Source organism: Gymnoscopelus braueri, assembly GCF_963280865.1.
Source record: "Gymnoscopelus braueri genome assembly, chromosome: 16".
NCBI classification, from domain to species: domain Eukaryota; kingdom Metazoa; phylum Chordata; class Actinopteri; order Myctophiformes; family Myctophidae; genus Gymnoscopelus; species Gymnoscopelus braueri.
In genome coordinates this window covers 694,314-712,310 of record NC_137616.1, presented here as the reverse complement: position 1 = coordinate 712,310, position 17,997 = coordinate 694,314, and the positions used below count along the sequence as shown (strand labels likewise).

Genomic DNA, 17,997 nt, shown 5'->3' with positions numbered 1-17,997 from the left:
TGGTCACAGTGGTCATCACAGTGATGGAAGTTCACTTAAAGAAAAGTAATATTGTGGACCAAACATTGTACACCCCTAACTTGTATGTGTAGTGTTACCTCCCACCGCCCAAAAGCAAGGACCTGGTGTCCCTGCTTTGGGGGGGAGGTGGTACTGTACATGCTGTAATATCTCCTTACACCCGGGGGAATGTTTCACCAAGTACCACTCAGAGCTAAACTATGCTGAATAGTTCAAACTGTGACTGTGAAAGACAATTGTAGTATTTTTTTAAAATATATTTATACTGGAAGCAAGCTATTTATCATTTTTCTATTAAATGGTGATGCATAGTTTTTTACCTCTGGGTTTTGTGGACACTGTGCTGGTCGATGATCAGGTCTGCTAACCTGTTTATATATTGTTTATATATATAGAATATATTGTATATCGTATTTGTGGCATTTGTGACACACATAGTAGATATGTCATAGATTTAGGGCACTGAAAGATGCACTTGAATGTAAACTACACAACTGCACTTGAATGGATTTTTTTTGTCATTTGTTTGAAAACGACTACTGTACATGTGTTTGATGTCACTGAAGCCAAAAATGTAAGTGGCAAAAGAGAGTTCTGCTTGAGTGTTTCCTTCACAAAAACTCGTTTTTCTCAGCTTTGTGTTCCCAGAGGTGTGTTTTTGGTGAAAACGAGCTATATTCAACTGCCGATAACAAAAGAACGGAACATGCTAGAAACTTTTTTAAAGTAGCGATTATCCTCTTTCTTTTGAGATATTGTGTGTCATTTTAGTCGGAGCATAACATATTCTGTGGCTCTTGAAATATTAGTAAAATGTCAGAACCTACTATATAATGAGAGGAAGAAAAATGAAGAACAACACTTTGGCCCCGATGGCAGAAATCAGTCAAAATGCTGCCCCAGCCCAAACGAATAATGCCAAACATGGACAATACTACAGTAGCTGCATTACAGCTCAGAATCAGTACAAAACTGCAAAATGTGGCATACTGTACAATATTTATTACAATTCAACAACGATTATGTCACAGCATGTCTCATGAGTATATTAGAACCCATCACCCACCCACGCACACAAATTTACAGTACTACCGTACAACACAAAATCAGCCCAAAATATTATGTACAAAGATCTGTCAAGTAGATCAGAAACCACCCACCACCCCATCTCAACCCCACCTCACCCAATGTCTGATCTAGGATCTGATCCTTGTACTCCCTGTTATTGGTTGATTGTAATGTTGGTGATAGGGGTAAACTGATATGGGTTTATATAATAATAATAATAATAATAATAATAATAATAATAATAATAATAATAATAATAATAATAAGGGTAAGGGTAATAATAATAATAACTATAATAATAATAATAATAATAATAATATGTAATAATATGTTAATGACATTAATTCTCTTACAGTGTGTTAAAGAACAAATTTATTATATGACACCATGGATGTGTAAATACAAATCTACATAAAAACCACAGAGAATCAGAATCCTGCTTTAATTAACTGTAAACCACTGGTTATTCCTGTTCCTCTTGTAACGCTGCTTTAATATCCTTCCAGGACCTCTAATACTAGGAGTAATAGGATAGAAAACCAGCATTAATAGAGGTCCTGTTAGAATAGAAAACCAGCAGTACTTAAAGTCCTGGTAGGATATACAAACCATCAGTATAGAGTACCAGGGTTGAGTGACTACTAGTCTCACGTAGAAACATCTGAGGAAATCTAAATTAAATGTACAGTAGGAGCTAGAACAGTGGTGAGAACAGCTGCTGAAAAACCTACACCCACTCCTTTGAAGACAAATCATATCACCATACCAATATGAAGGGCCACCATAAAGTCACTGGTTCTGCAATTAAGTTTATTTTATTGTATTTCCCCAGTATAGGCAGAGATCTTTGAGTGACCAGTGGTTTAATCCATTGGTTTGTTTAAGTCTCCAGGTCCAGTGAACAGTCCACTTCATAGCAGAGAAACTTGATGAGTCTGGAAGGAAGATCTAAATCCCTGAGGAGCTTTAACCTGCCAACACCAACCAGATGTCTGATCCTCAGTCTGCACAGCTGCATGAGAGGATGAGGAGGCACTGTAAACGAACACACACACGCACGCGCACACACACGCGCGCACACACACACACACACACACACACACACACACACACACACACACACACACACACACACACAAACACAGTATATGACATATATATGTAACTAGTTCTTGTAAAAACATCTCCAGCACCACATGTGCCTACCTGATCTAGAATCAGATCCGACCAGAGCCTTTGACTGTCTGTCTCTCCTACAATGTATGTTGGTTTCATTGGAGACTAGATAATAATCGTACCTGCTTTGAGCTTGATATCGGTGCAGAGTGGAGAAGAGACCAGATGTTCCATCAGTCTGGAACACAGCCTGACGTGGCTGACGTAGTTTAACAGCAGAGAAATGAGAGGTCCCACCAAGTGACTGATGGACGGCTTGGACACAGCCTCACAGAACTAGACAGGATAGAGAACAAACAACTAGACAGGATAGAAAACACACAACTAGACAGAGTGATAAACACACAACCAGACAGCCTAGAAAACTATGCTGCTGCTCTCCCTCTAACCTCTCTGTTACCCCCCTACAGATCTCAGATTACTACTGTACTTCATACTTCATAACCTCTCTCTCTCTCTCTCTCTCTCTCTCTCTCTCTCTCTCTCTCTCTCTCTCTCTCTCTCTCTCTCTCCTCCTCTCTCTGTTCCTCTAGCCACTCCTCTCTCTCACTCCCTCTCAATCTCAACTGATTCTGCAACCTCCTCCTTTCTCTCCACTATGTCATCTGTGTTTAGCAAAAAATGGCAAAGAGGTTTAGGGATAATGAGTAAGGCACCGGCGAAAATATGGCCCTGAGTTTATAACATCCAAAGGGTCAGAACCTTCCTCACACAGGAGACTATACCCAGCTCCTTATCCTGGCCTCAGTCATCTCCAAGCTTGACTACTCTAACTCTCTCCTTATTGGCCTCCGTGCCTGCTCGCTCAAGTCCCTCCAAATGATCCAGAATGTCATAGCACCCGTGGATTTCAATCACCCAAAACGTTTCACGCGTCCCGTGTCCCCCCCCCCCTATTCCGCACCCTTCATTAGCTTCCGGTTGCTGCCTGCACCCAGTGCAAAACACTGATGCTGGTCTACAAGGCAACCAAAGGCATGGCACCCTCATTCCTTCAAGACATGGTTCAACCCTTACAATCGTTCCTGCTCACTTATATAGGCAACACAGGCATGCTGACCGAGTCTTCCCTATAACACCCTGGACAACGCTCTTCCTCACTAGAATCTTATTCTTCTCCCTCCTGGCTCCAAGAAGGTGGAATAAACACCCAGCCTGATCTCCAGAGAATACCGTAACATTGCACGGAACAGTGCACTTCATTCCGTGGATAGTCGCCTCGGAACTCCCAAATTGCGTGCATATGTACGGCGAGTCCCACGGTGGGCGTAACCAGTCGCAACACGGAAAAACCCGGAAGCAGAGCAGTCCGCACAATAAAATTTACGATTCTGTGCCTATCGGTACATAACTCAAACGGCGCTGAGTAGGCACAGGCGAATGTCACACCGTTCAGGACGGCAACTCGGTCGCCTTAGCTCCCTCGGTGGTCCTTCACGGGGTGACAATTCGCCTGTGACTGCGCGCCTCCGAAATGGTTTTGTCACAAAGGGAGCGCCGTACCATATGCACGCAATTCGGGAGTTCCGAGGCGGCTATCCACGGAATGAAGTGCACTCGTTCCGTGCAATGTTACGGTAATCTCTGGAGATCGGGTTGCATGAAACACCATTGCAGTAAGAACAGCAGACCAACTCCCAGTTTTCCACCATAATCTGAAGACTCTTTTCAGACTCCTAGCACTCACCTCTTTAGACTCCACCTTATACCCCTCGAACTCTTCTTGTATCCCTTCTTGTCATATGTTTTCGATAGATGCTAGTGTACTATGCAGATATACTGTATGTTGGTTACTTATTCTCATGTCTTTGTTACTTAGATTAGTCTTTCTTGACCATCAATGTTAAAAATGTTATTTAGATAGCATGTCGTTTGGACAATCGTTTGTTTACCCGGTGTCCTAGTTTCTTTGAGGCACTACATTGTTCTCACTGCACTCTACTTATGTGACCATTTACCCTGTTGTTTGCTGTTCATGCTTCCTCTGCTTACTCCGATCCATGACCATGACAACAATGGAAACAAACATGCATTTACATTTTTGTCATATACTGTATGAAGAGTGAGCTTGAATAGAAACATAAGAGTGGTTTCACCTGGAGACGGCTCCGTGGAGCATCACGGTTCCAGTTCCTCTGCTCTTCACTGTGTGTTTGTATGGGATGAGTCTTACTGCCGTAAACACAGTGGAAACAGGAGCGAGCGTTGCAGCCGTGGTCAAGCAGCAGTTTGAGCATGGGGAGGTGGTCCAAGCTATGGAGCACCGCAGAGGGAAATGCAGAGGGCTGGGAGGAGATGGAGGCATTCACGTCAGCTCCGTACTTCAGCAGAAGGGACACCACCCCCAAAGAGCCCCTCCTGATGGCAACGAGAAGGGGCTTGGACAAGTCCAGGTTGGGGTTGGCTCCAGCTTCCAGTAGCATCTCAGTGGCTTCCAGGTTTGTGTTGTAGACGGAGAAGTAGAGCGCCGTGCTGTGTTTGTCCTCGTATATCCTACGTCGCTCTTCAGACAGCTGGCAGTTGGGGTCGAATCCTGCCTTCAGGAGAAGTTCCATGATGTTATTGCAATTGTGCTCTGCGGCGATGTGCAGCGGGCTGATGCCGCTACTCGTGATTCTGCTCCGGCTGGTGACGGGAATCAGCAGGGACACGATACTGAAGGAACAAAAAGCAGTTAAATTAAATCCACAGGAACACAGAGAGACTGGCGTGTTTCATTACTGCAAGGCACCTTCATTGTTGAAGGTAAGTGATTGAACAGAGAAGTGTTCTGACCTTGCGTGAGCTTTCTGCACAGCCATATGGATGGGCAGAAGACCAGACTTGGTGGATCTGTTGACGTCTGCTTTGAGAGACAGGAGCAGCTCCACGGTGGATACATGACCATTCTTACATGCTTCATAGAGCGCTGTTGCACCGCTAGATGCAGCACCGTTAATATCAGCACCTGAACACACAATAGAACACAGTCAGTCTGTCTGTCTGTCTGTCTGTCTGTCTGTCTGTCTGTCTGTCTGTCTGTCTTCTGTCTGTCTGTCTGTCTGTCTGTCTGTCTGTCTGTCTGTCTGTCTGTCTGTCCATCCAACATTTGATATAACCTCTAGTACTGTTAGAAAACTAGCAGTACTAAAGGTCCTGGTAGGTTGGATAGAAAACCAGCAGTATGGGTGTCATGCACCTACCATGTTTGAGAAGGAAGCATATTGCTTCTAACTTTCCATTCTGAGCAGCAATGGAGAGAGGAGTCATGACATAGATGCTGACTACGCTGAGTTCGGCTCCGGCTTTGACCAACATCTCACAGATCTCCACGTTGTTCTGTAAAACTGCTTCGTGCAGCGCTGTATATCCCTGGATACATGGCGTGTTGACTGCTGCACCGTGGTTCAACAAAATGTCCACCAGCTCCGCATTGTTCCTCTCACATGCTGGGGAGAAAACACTTGGTTAACATTATACAATAGCTTCTGTTGAAGTAGGCTGACATTTTTTAACTACTTGTACTTTCTTAACTGATTTTTGGGGGTTCTTGTTGCTATGTACAGTATATATCAACAAACATTTGTTGTAATTTTTTAATACATTTGAATAAAGTTTTTCAGAAAACCTAGGTCAGGATTTAGAAGGTGTTTTTAGAATCGGCCTCAGGTCTAAATGGGTTAAAATGCAAAGACTGATATTTTGACATTTGATTACGAAGCTTGCCTTCTTCACTGGCAAAAGTTTTAGTCACAAGTTGTAGTTTTTATTCTACTTCAAGATTGGTAAATTTTCCTTTTAAGGTAAGCGGGTATTTCAATTTGTATCAAGAGAAATATAGAAAGCTAAGAGGGTGAAGGTATAGATGAAGCAATGGAGGATTCACCAGTGGTTTTCAACCTCTCAAGTACCCCTGGTTCTTTAAGCTCCTGCATACGTATACCAGCTAGTTAAGTGGACCAATTAATGGTTATAGGGGCAGCAGCAGCTTTTCTGATTGATTGATTGATTGATTGGTTGATTATATTGAATACTGTATTAACAAATTGCAAACAGTACAGCAGTACAATTACACAAGTAATGTTAAAAGGATGACACAAAAAGCCCAGAGGGCTCGTTTCCATTGTGGTCCTACTGTATGTATTCAATTCAGCTCAGGAGGTAGAGCGGCCACTTGGGAATCGGAATGTTCCTGGTTCAATTCCTGGCTCCTCCTAATAATCAGGTTGGTGCCTTGCATGGTTTCCTCTGCCATCAGTGTGTGAATGGGTGACTCCCTCTTCCTTTGGTGCCCAGGTGGCGCCTAAACCCATAACCTTTAACTTCACAAAAACTAAGCCTAAACCTAACCTTAACCCTAACCTCACAAACACTGGCCCTCATTTATCAATGGAGCGTAAAAAATTGCTTATTTTTGCCGTAGGCCAACGTCCAAGTGGCATTTATCAAGCGATCCTATACAGCCAATCCTAGCGTACATTTGGTTGGAGCTTTGATAAATCTGACGGCTGAAAACGAACGTCATTTAAATAACACGCCCTTAAATATCCTCGAAACGCCCCGATTTTACGACATGAAGAACCAGAATACGACCAAACAAAGCACCACACATGCACACGCCTCTCTCTCTCTCTCTCTCTCTCTCTCTCTCACACACACACACACACGCCCGCGCCCAACTGTGTCTTTCATGTAATCCGTTACGGTACAATCTTTGTCACGTAGTAGCCTACATGAATGACATATTATGATACCAATCACATCGCCATGAATGGAATACGTTTGTATATTTATTTACCCCAAAGCGAGCAGTGCGTGTTCGAGTTACACTAAAATAAAGCAGTCATGGCTATTCTCCATGAGACTCGGGCGGGCTGCAGTGATCCCGTGCCGCTACGTTAATAAGAGATTAGAGCGTCGGGTTTATATCCTTAACCCAGCCAGGTTGTAGCCTACATAACTCTCTATGACATAACTCCATACCATAGGACAAGCTACTGTAAATTTGTAGACCTCACAGTCCATGAAAAGATGGTCGGGAGTCGCGACTCCTGGAAAATGCTCTTGCAAAAGCGCTCGTATATTTTGAAAATAGCAGATCTACAAGCTCACAACGCGTCGCGTTGTGACACTTGTGAGCTTGTAGATCTGCTATTTTCAATCCAGCCAGATCTGCAATCTTATCTGAATGACTGTTAAAGCAGTTTGTTTAAATTACTTTATAAAATGTTATATTTTCACAGGGATTATTTATTAGTGTAGATATACATTTTGGAGTGGATATATGTGTCCAGATGCATGTCAGACAGTCAGACAATGCTGCTCCGCAGGTCTAGAATCGAATAAACGGGCTCGACCAGACGTGAGATCTCAGTGTACCGTAGGCTGAAACCAACGTCAGGATATATTGATAAATGCCAAAAGTTGCGGTGATCTCACCGTATGCCCATTATTTGGTCTGCACCGCGTTGATACTGTACATGACGGCCACTGGCCCTCATTTATCAATGGAGCGTAAAAAACAGCTTATTTTTTGCCTTAAATCTGGTCGTAGGCCAACGTCCAAGTGGCATTTATCAAGCGATCCTATACAGCCAATCCTAGCGTACATTTCTTGGTTGGAGCTTTGATAAATCTGCGTCATTCAACTAGCACGAGCGTCATTTAAATAACACGCCCTTAAATATTCTCGAAACGCCCCGATTTTACAACATGAAGAACCAAAATACGACCAAACAAAGCATGGAAAGCCAATAAGAAAGCGTTTCCCCCACTCACCTCGCCTTGCTGCCTGTCAAGTCACACACACACACACACACACACACACACACACACCACACACACCACACGCGCGCGCACACACACACACACGCGCACACACACACACACACACACACACACACACACACACACACACACACACACACACACACACACACACACACACACACACACACACACACACACACACACACACCTCCTTGCAAGCCCAACTGCGTAACGGTACAATCTTTGTCAAGTAGGCTAGTAGCCTACATGAATGACAGATTATGACACCAATCACATCGCCATGAATGGAATATGTTTGTATATTCATTTATTTAACCCATACCGAGCAGTGCTATTCCCCGTGAGACTCGGGCTGCAGTCAGTCCAGTGCCACCACGTTATGAGAGATGAATGACTGATAAAGCACTTTGTTTAAATGAGTATATGAAATGTTATATTTTCACAGGGATTATTCATTAGTGTGTTAGATACATTTTCGAGTGGATACATGTGTCCAGATGCCTGTCAGACGGTCAGACAATGCTGCTCCGCAGGTCCAGGATGGAACAAACGGGTGCAGCCGATGTCAACAACTGCCTCCGACCTGACTGGGATCTGAGCAGGCCGTACGCTAAAGTCAAAGTCAGGATATATTGATAAATGCCGAAAGTTGCGGTGATCTCACCATACGCCCATTATCAACTGCGTTGATAAATGAGGGCCACTATGCCTAACCCTAGGCATAGTGAAAATAATTGTGAACACATTTTAACGTGATACAATCTCTCCACCACTTGAGGTTAATAAAATGAGTAGCGAGAAGATGTGTTCTGGGATGGAGTTCAAGGATCAACCTATTTATTTTGAGGATGTTTTGAGTCCTGGTATTTTATAGAAAACCTTTACAGAAAACCAGCAATACTAGGGATCATTGTAGGATATAAACCAAGCAGTAGGGGTCTCTAAGGAACAGCATTTGATTTGGCATTAGGAACCCGTTGCGACCACATGCCCTTGCTGAATAGACATACCACTGCTAATTCCTGCATCATCAATGACAAACTGCAGCACAAACTGTGGTGTTTGTACCTTTATAGAGTGGAGTCTCTCGATCTTCATTCACAATTTCAGGATCAGCTCCACTCTCCAGCAGCAGACGGACACAGCCTGCATGCTGTTTATCGACGGCTAACATCAACGCTGTCTGTTCCTTCGCTGTTTTCTTGTTCACCATACCATACTGGGCTGGAAGAAACAAGACACACTAAACTAAACAGGGAGAAGGTCAAAGAATCCCCTGAAGAACCATGTCTCCTCTCTCCTGTCAAAATTTTACTAAGGAGGACAATAAGAAAACACCTGTTACCTGTGTTACCTGTCAGCAGCACTCTGAGACAGGCTTCCTCGCCATGGAAGGCAGCCTGGTGGATGGACAGCCAGTCAGGCTTACTGGACAACACGTGGAGTTTGAGTAGCGTTCTTATCGCCCTTATCTTTGCAAACTGAGGTTCCTCCTCCCTAGAAAACAATACACAACCATATACTGTAATGTAAACGGTAAACATTACCACATACTGTAATGTTTTACAATCACACCTTTGTGTCATGCCGAGTCTGACCATGGAGCGATTATGAATGTTGTTCAGGAGCTCCCAAGTTCTTATTTATAATTAGGGCCCCGAGCACTGGACCAGTGCAAAGCCTTATTGAAATGCAAGGAATTCTTTGCACAAATGAATCACATTTTGAAGGCCTAAACATGTTAAAAAAGCACACGCATACGAAATGGTGAAAACTTTATCGGTCTTGAGAAAAATGTTTCAATAGCAACCACAATACAAAATGTAAATGTAAACAAATGTGTACGCTCATGTATCATGTCCAGTCTTTCAAAAAATTCCCAGGCAGGCAAGGAGGCCATTCCCTAAACGCAACAGCAATTAGGACGTTTTCAATTCATAGCTTGTAGATCGGCTACTTTCGGCCCACGGCTAATGCATTTTCACAGCATCACGGCATTTTCACGGCATCACGGCCCACCAAAATATTTTTTTGTCGACTAAATCAACTGTTGACTAAAACCTCATGAGATTTAGTCAACAAAAACTAAATTGAATTTTATTCAAAAGACTATGACTAATTCAAAATGTGCCGTCAAAATTAACAAGTGTACCATAGTCACTGTTTGAATATGATTGTGTGCATTACTGATGTACTGGTGTGTTACTGATGTTACTGTTTATTTTACTGATGTGTTGATGTTTATTGACTCTTCTGCTAATAATTAAATTATACTTCCACTAACCTATTAGGGTAACCTATATGAAATAAACAGATGTGTTAATTCATATGTCCGACGGACACCTACACATCTGGAGGCTTTGAAGTTGGAGGATTTCGGGAACTGTAGTTAACGCTGGTGCTGTGAAGATGATGCGTGCCTGGTTGAGTTCTGGTGCTGTGAAGATGTTGGGTGCCTGGTTGAGTGCTGGTGCTGTGAAGGTGTGGGGTGCTGGGTTGTCTGACTTCTGGATTGGGTGGACATGGAGTTTGTCTGGAATCTGTGGATGGAGTGTTATTGTGGTCTTCACTGATGCTGCGTTCGACGGCTATCTGGATCAGCTCCTCATCAGACAGGTTGGTGTAGACAGAATAGTCCTCCAACGATGGACCAGAGGCTCCTGGCACAGAAAGGCCAGCTGTCTCCATGCCGATACTGATATGGGAGAATAACAAGACAATTGCAGTCCAGGAGTTGCAAGCACATCCAAATATTACGACGGGTGCTGGATCACAAAGGCGCAGGGCCGGCCGCTGCCATAAGCAACATAAAGGAAAAAAAGGGTTTTTTATTTTTTTTTAATTTTACTTTCATATTGTAATTATGTCATGTATCTCCTATCCAACAACTAGCGTTATTATTTTAGTATGCAATAAAAAATAACAATGATTTTATAATGGGGGTGTTTGGATAATGGGGGTGTTTGGGGGTGGGGGGGGGGGCACCCAAAAAAATCTTGCTTAGGGCCACGAAAATCCTAGGGCCGGCCCTGCAAAGGCGAACACTAAGAAAAGATCCGCACACCATCTTCGATGCTCTGTGGTCTTCGTCACGTACAATAAACAGCATGTACAGGCGCAGGCATTTATAGGGAAAAGTTGGCAGAGCTCAGTGAATGAAAGACACCTTCACACCGATTTCTTTTTACCGCTTCTTCTCCCCCAATTTAGTTGTTATGCCAAATGATTCCTCCCCACACACATTTCTGTGTTGTCACTGCTGTTGTATCCTACTGATTCACCCACCAGTGAGGAGCCCTCAACGGGAGGACGTAGAGCCAGATGCACCACGGTGGGCAGGCACTCTACCAATAATCATATTTGAACTGGGGACTCCCCACCCTGACAAGTACTTGGAATTGTAGGTATTACATTTAGTTTGACTCGGTTCCACAGATAAATATTGTGAAAATAGCTTATAGTTTGGCTATTATCACCATGTTTGCCTTTCTTGCGTAATATTTGACAATTTGGCCAATTTGGTATTAAAAAGGTCTTACAAGTCATTCAATTGTAACTTTAGAAATGTACAGATACCCTGTATGTTGGTTTGTTTACTGTTGAGTGAGAAAACAATGTTGTACATTAAGCTAATCATCTGGGGACCCCCCAAAATGTTGTGGGGACCCCCCTGGGTCCCCACAACAAATATGAAGGAAAACTGACTAACCACAGTATTAATGTTAAGTAACCATAGTGTTCATAACCAAACCAGTGTGGTATAACTATGAGAGTGACGACACTAGCATAGACTCCCATTGTAAGAATGGAATGCGGAAATGCGCTGTCTATCTCAATGAGGAAGTTCCAATGTGTGGAACTACAGCCCATAGCGGCCCACTTTGTGGCGAGATCAAAACGTGACGTGTCTCTCTCTTATGCGGCTGAACCAAACCATAGTAGTAATGCTAAGTAACCATAGTGTTCATAACCAAACCATAATGTTAAGTAACCATAGTGTTCATAACTGTCCACAGTATTAATGTTAAGTAACCTTACCTTTATACTGAAGGTTGTGGTTAATCTCTCTTCTCTTCTCTTCTCTTCTCTTCTCTTCTCTTCTCTTCTCTTCTCTTCTCTTCTCTTCTCTTCTCTTCTCTTCTCTTCTCTTCTCTTCTCTTCTCTTCTCTTCTCTTCTCTTCTCTTTCAGACTTGCAGATGGTCTCTGTTTGTGACTATTCTTAGACTGACTTGACACATGATCTATGTTTGGTCACCCCCAAACAGCTGAGAGAGAGACAGTGTAGGAGAGACAAACAGTATAGGACAGCTGAGAGAGAGAGAGAGGGCCAGGGTATCACCCTGTAGGACGCCCGCAAGTATCTCAAACTCTTGTCTCACCGTCGTGGGTCTCTGAACCGCTTACCGCTATCATCTGCACCATATTTTTGGGAACACCATAGTAGGCCCAGAGAATGTAAATGAGTTTCCCCCCGGTGTATAGAAATAAAGGTTAGGGTTACCTTACAATATCTTTTTTGTCTTTCAGCAGCAGTGTCAAAAATGTGTAAGGCATAGGGCCTACTGCACAAACCAGAAGGGGGGCGCGCCATGTTGTAGAGGTGCTGCAGACTAGAGTTGATACCGATACCAGTATCGGAAAAGCTGCCGATACTGCCTAAAATGCTGGTATCCGTATCGGCGAGTATGCCAGTCTATGCTATTCCGATACCGCGTAATTTATCACATTATTTAATTTACAGTCATATTTTGATTGCTTCAGTTGATGTTGCACGACTGTTTTATACTCTTACTGTACTATTTCCTTTATTATTGTACTAACTTGTAGCTGCACATTAACAATTATTAATGGAATTGTTATTTATTCTTAGATCAGTGGTTTTCAAAACTTTTATTTTCAAGGACCCCCATAACTCTGAGAGTGTACAAATGGAACCAAATGGACCCTTACGGTTACGGGTCCATTTGGTTCCATTTGTGCACTCTCAGAGTTACAGACCTGTAAGGGTCCATATGGAACCCCATCCAAGGAAGCTTTCGAAAGGAAAGGACATACATTCCGTCCATTCTCTGGATATCTCATGGGTGGCAAAACTCGCACCGGAAGTTTGGTGAAATACATTGCAGTGGAAGGAGCCAGCTGGAGCAAACAAACATTATTTCTGAATGATTGAGACCATTGTAAAATAATCGCTTCTGGAAAATAAATGTCTGCTGTCTTGTTTTCCCATGTACACATACTTTTATTTAGGTATCGAAAGAGCAGATAGAGTAAGATTCTCACTGGGCAGCAGGGGGGGGGGGGCACGAGTGTGAGCTGTCAACGGGTGTTGACTGTTTGATTGGCAGACAGCTGTCAATCAGTGACTGTCATGGCTGCCCAGTGAGAATCTTACTCTCTCTGCTCTTTGGCTGCCCAGGGAGAATCTTACTCTCTCTGCTCTTTGGATACCTAAATAAAAGAGTGTACATGGAAAAACAAGACAGCAGAAAGAAATGTGAGATATGTTTTCTTTTCTTTTCCAGAAGCGATTATTTTACAATGGTCTCAATCATTCAGAAATAATGTTTGTTCTTGAGCTGCTCCAGCCGGCTCAATCCACTGCAATGTATTTCACCAAACTTCCGGTGCGAGTTTTGCCACCCATGAGATATCTAGAGAACGGACAGTCCTTTCCTTTCAAAAGCTTCCTTGACCCCATCAAGGAACCCATATGGTCCCTGGACCAAGGGCCCAACATCCGCCTTTGAAATTTAGTCTATATAGGAAGTGACAGTTGATATGAATGGCCTTCAGTTTTGCTGTTTTACCCCTGCTGGTGTCAGAAACAATAACTCTCAAATAACTCAATGCAAGTGGGTGGGTTTTTGCCAAACTTTAGACTTGATTTTGTTACCTTAATAAACATTGTCATAAATACTATATGCTTCCAGACGCTAGTTTGAAGTCTTCTTTCAATCACCATGATATGCATTTCGGTAAATGATGGTCCCATTTATTTTCAAATGGATGATTAGGATGATTAGTAGGGTATGCTCTAGGAGGAGCGGGATATTTTATTGACAAGCTACACAACCAATAGCGTTCATTGCCCATCCCCGCTCTTGATTGACATACCCAACCAATAGCATTCATTTCCGGTTGCACAGGATATGACGCGATATAGAAAGATGGCGGATTTGAAATTGCTAAAAAATAGGCTTCATTTACAGTCTGTAGAGTCTATGGGCGTAATGCTGTCCATTCTTTTTACAGTCTATGGGAATCGGTATCAAGAAGGAAGAAAGAAATGGTATCGGTACATCTCTACTGCAGACCACGGTGCAAAAGACTGAAGGTAAAAGAAGAGGCCGCACACTCATAGCCACGATGCAGTCATACATTTATTCACCAATGTTTCGACCACTAAGGTGTTCTTCAGGGTTTGGCATGAAACAGAATGAACCTCACATTTATAGGGAAGGACACAGGTGAGTGTGTCCTCAACCAGAGCACCCTACATTAAGAGGGCTGAGTAATTATCATACATCGACAATAAATAACATCATCAGGTACAAATAATCCATATTATACAAAAGTATTAGATTACACTTCAATCAAATAAAACAATCTAACAAAAGCACAATAAGAGCAGAGGCGTGAAATAATCCTGTATCTTTCTCTTTAGCAGCCGTGTCAAATGTGCAAAGAAGCAGAAGGCACACGTAATATGTACATCAGAAAGAAGACTACAAAAAAGTCATTCCATGGAGACTTGAATTCATGGATTTGTTTTTGCGCATTCCTAAGCCAATAATTTGATGACCAGTGGACCGGTAGGCAGCGGTTCCGGTGGGACACATAAAGGAGACTCTTTGTGTCTCCTACCGGAACCGCTGCCGGTCATTATTGGCTTAGGAATGCGACAAAAACAAAAAAATATCCATGAATTCAAGTCTCCATGGGGTGACTAATCGATAGAAAAAAGGTAATTTTGGGGGTGAACTATCCCTTTAAGTGACCACTAGTTTAAACTACCTCTAGTCCATAGCATTAGGAATTCTCCTCAACGCTATGCGACTACAGGTATTTTCCACGTTGACCCAGTTCCCACCTACAGATCTGATCATTGGAAAAAGCCATTGAACAGATAGGTGGCGTAATCTGTCTGGTGGATATATTTTATTTTCTGGCCAAAAAGTGGATTTTGCACAAAAAGTGGGGGTCTGAGAGACTTCCCACTGCGGCCAATAGGCTTTCCATGCCTTCAGACCGTCTTTATTTTAGAGTAGCAAAAGTATAGTGTCTATATTTACTAAAGTGTAGACACTGTGCAAACGGGTCAATGGGTATAATGTACAGTTGCATAAAGGAGAACTCCTGCACCAGAGCTAGTTTAAACCAGCGGTTTGTTGAACCACTTAAACTCTGCAGACTTAAAAGCTGCACTATATAACTTTCCTCTTCTACCCCGGATCTGAACCTGGTTTCCTACGCAAGTGCTGAGATTTTGACCATTGAGCTAATAGAGGCTGCCTGCTTGCTCAAGGGATAAATTGAGGTCCAGTGAACAACAGTCCTCTTCATAGCAGAGAAACTTGATGAGTCTGGAAGGAAGATCTAAATCCCTGAGGAACTTTAACCTGCCAACACCAACCAGATGTCTGATCCTCAATCTGCACAGCTGCATGAGAGGATGAGGAGGCACTGTAAACACACACACACACACACACACACACACACACACACACACACACACACACACACACACACACACACACACACACACACACACACACACACACACACACACACACACACACCATAAAAGCTGTATGTCAGATCATTTTAACTAACTCTTGAAAAGGGCCAACAATTGCATGTACTCAGCTGATCTAGAATCAGCTCCCACTTCTACTGTCTGTCTCCTCAGCTGTCCTATGTCTGTCTCTCCTACACTGGCCCTCTCTCAGCTTTCCTACTGCCTGTCTCTCCCAACACTGTCTCTCTCTCTCTCAGAATCATTTGTATTGTGGTATCATAGGTTTACAGGTGTAAAACAGTGGGTGAAATCAGTTTTTGTGCTCCATTATTTTATTTGTTTACAGAAAGAGAAAAATATAAAAGGGAAAAGAAACAAAGTATAAAAAACAGAGAGTATCTACATATTTACACATAGCATATCCATCACTACAGTACATGAGGTTTAACATAAGTTGCATGAGCATAGCAGCTGGTATATACTGTTCATGATAGACATTAAGGTGCAGAGTATCAGTGTGGATCAAGTTCAACCACATAGTCCACAAATTGTCACTTTCACTGGTATAATCCACAGCAAGCAAAAGTCCAAGACCAGCCTGATGAGAGATGAAGCGGTGGTCATGCCTTGTTTAACAATCTGTCTCTCCTACAGGGTCTCTCTCTCAGCTGTCCAACTGTCTGTCTCTCCTACACTGTCTGTCTCTCTCAGCTGTCCTACTGTCTGTCTCTCCTACACCGTCTGTCTCTCTCAGCTGTCCTACTGTCTGTCTCTCCTACACTGTCTGTCTCTCTCAGCCGTCCTACTGTCTATCTCTCCTACACTGTCTGTTTCATTGGAGACAAGATAATAATTGTACCTGCTTTGATCTTGATTTCGGTGCAGAGTGGAGAAGAGACCAGATGTTCCATCAGTCTGGAACATAGCCTGACGTGGCTGACGTAGTTTAACAGCAGAGAAATGAGAGGCCCCACGAGGCCCCAAGAACTGATGGACGGCTTGGACACAGCGTCACAGAACTAGACAATATAGATAGGATAGAAAACACAGTGTAAGCCTAAAGGCGCGTTCCCACTGAAAGATCAAATCGTTGCTGTCCGGCAGAAACCAACTAAATGTTTCCGCTTTTGCATTTGTTTCCATAAATCTGTGCTATTGAACACCCTTTACGTCTGTGTGTTGATTAAAAAAATATTGAACCAATGAAAAGTATTAAAAGGTGCTTCTGACAAAACCAGCTAACTCCATTGGATCCTCAAACTTTCTGCTAAACCAGCAAAAAGTCCAGCAAAGGGGGGTGGAGTTAGCTGGTTTTGCTGACTGCAGGCTCCACCCCCTTTTGACCTCCAACCTCATTGTGAGCTTGGAGGTCCATTTAGCTGTTCTTATCAATGATGAACAAAACCTCCTAACTCCACTTTTTGTCATTTCCTGAAAATGAACATTTTGAGTTAGCAGGTTACTGACAGCAGAGAAATATGTCTTTGAGTGGCACGATTACTTTACTATTAAGTCGACGCAGAGACCCGACTTGGCGTAATGTTTTGCGAACGAGGTGAACGGGGCAACACGAACGAAGCGGTCCGTGGCCTCTGTATCTTCGCTCCTGTTGGAAAATTTCAACTGAGACAACGCTCGCTTCCCCCCCACCAGCGCTGACCGGCGCGACCAAAGTAGAGCGATTCAAGTGATTAGGAAGATCGGTGCAGGAACGCGCCTTACCAATTTTACCTGTGTTCTGAGGACAGGAATGTGTTTGAAAAGATGCCATGCTGCTTCCTGACTGTGTCATGTTTGTCGTGTTTTTTCTGCCATAGAGAGCTGAAGCACAATGTCATGTGTACAACTAGAAAAAGTGCTCCTCGGAGCACAGGTCTCCGCCAGGTCAGGTAGGTTAATATGGGCCAGCAATGTTCGAAATTTGCCAATCAGGATGGAATATGAAAAATCGGACGGAACTTGATCACTTGACTATAGAGATAATGTGTACCGATTTGCATGATGTTTGGACACAATTTGTATGAGTAATATAAAAAAGAAAAGTGTTGCAAAAATCGGCCTCCTGGTGGCGCTATAATAGGGCAATGTTAAAAGGGTGGCATTTGTTTCTGAACGTAGTGCAAATGTGCGTGCAAAGTTTCACCGCAATTTGTGGCATTTTGTTCAAAACGGGCCACTCCTGCAAACTTTAGATGTCAATCTTAGCCAATCAGGATGGAAT

General features: G+C 43.1%; 1 protein-coding gene across 2 annotated transcripts; it reads right to left on the bottom strand.

Annotated features, from left to right (window-relative positions):
• Window positions 1–1,422: 1,422 nt before the first annotated feature.
• On the bottom strand, window positions 1,423–12,170 carry LOC308103721 (ankyrin repeat and SOCS box protein 2-like). Of its 2 annotated transcripts, none has more exons than XM_080453850.1 (9): window positions 12,073–12,170; window positions 10,382–10,729; window positions 9,380–9,531; window positions 9,103–9,258; window positions 5,448–5,693; window positions 5,041–5,212; window positions 4,362–4,920; window positions 2,388–2,541; window positions 1,423–2,124 (listed from the first exon to the last, which is right to left on the bottom strand). In XM_080453850.1, exons 2-9 carry the CDS (start codon window positions 10,720–10,722, stop codon window positions 1,970–1,972), a joined length of 1,935 nt encoding a protein of 644 aa, XP_080309976.1. In that variant the 5' UTR covers window positions 10,723–10,729; window positions 12,073–12,170; the 3' UTR covers window positions 1,423–1,969. The 2 variants fall into 2 exon arrangements, with proteins under 2 accessions (XP_080309976.1, XP_080309977.1); XM_080453851.1 differs by having other exon boundaries at window positions 9,389–9,531.
• Between the last annotated feature and the right edge of the window lie 5,827 nt (window positions 12,171–17,997).

Coding starts and splice junctions, on each gene's coding strand:
- LOC308103721 (XM_080453850.1), bottom strand. CDS start 10,722: ATGGAGACAGCTGGCCTTTCTGTGCCAGGAGCCTCTGGTCCATCGTTG. Junction 9,532..10,381: donor ACTTCAAAGCCTCCAGATGT/GTAGGTGTCCGT, acceptor ATTGTTTTCTAG/GGAGGAGGAACCTCAGTTTG. Junction 5,694..9,102: donor AGAGACTCCACTCTATAAAG/GTACAAACACCA, acceptor TTTTCTCCCCAG/CATGTGAGAGGAACAATGCG.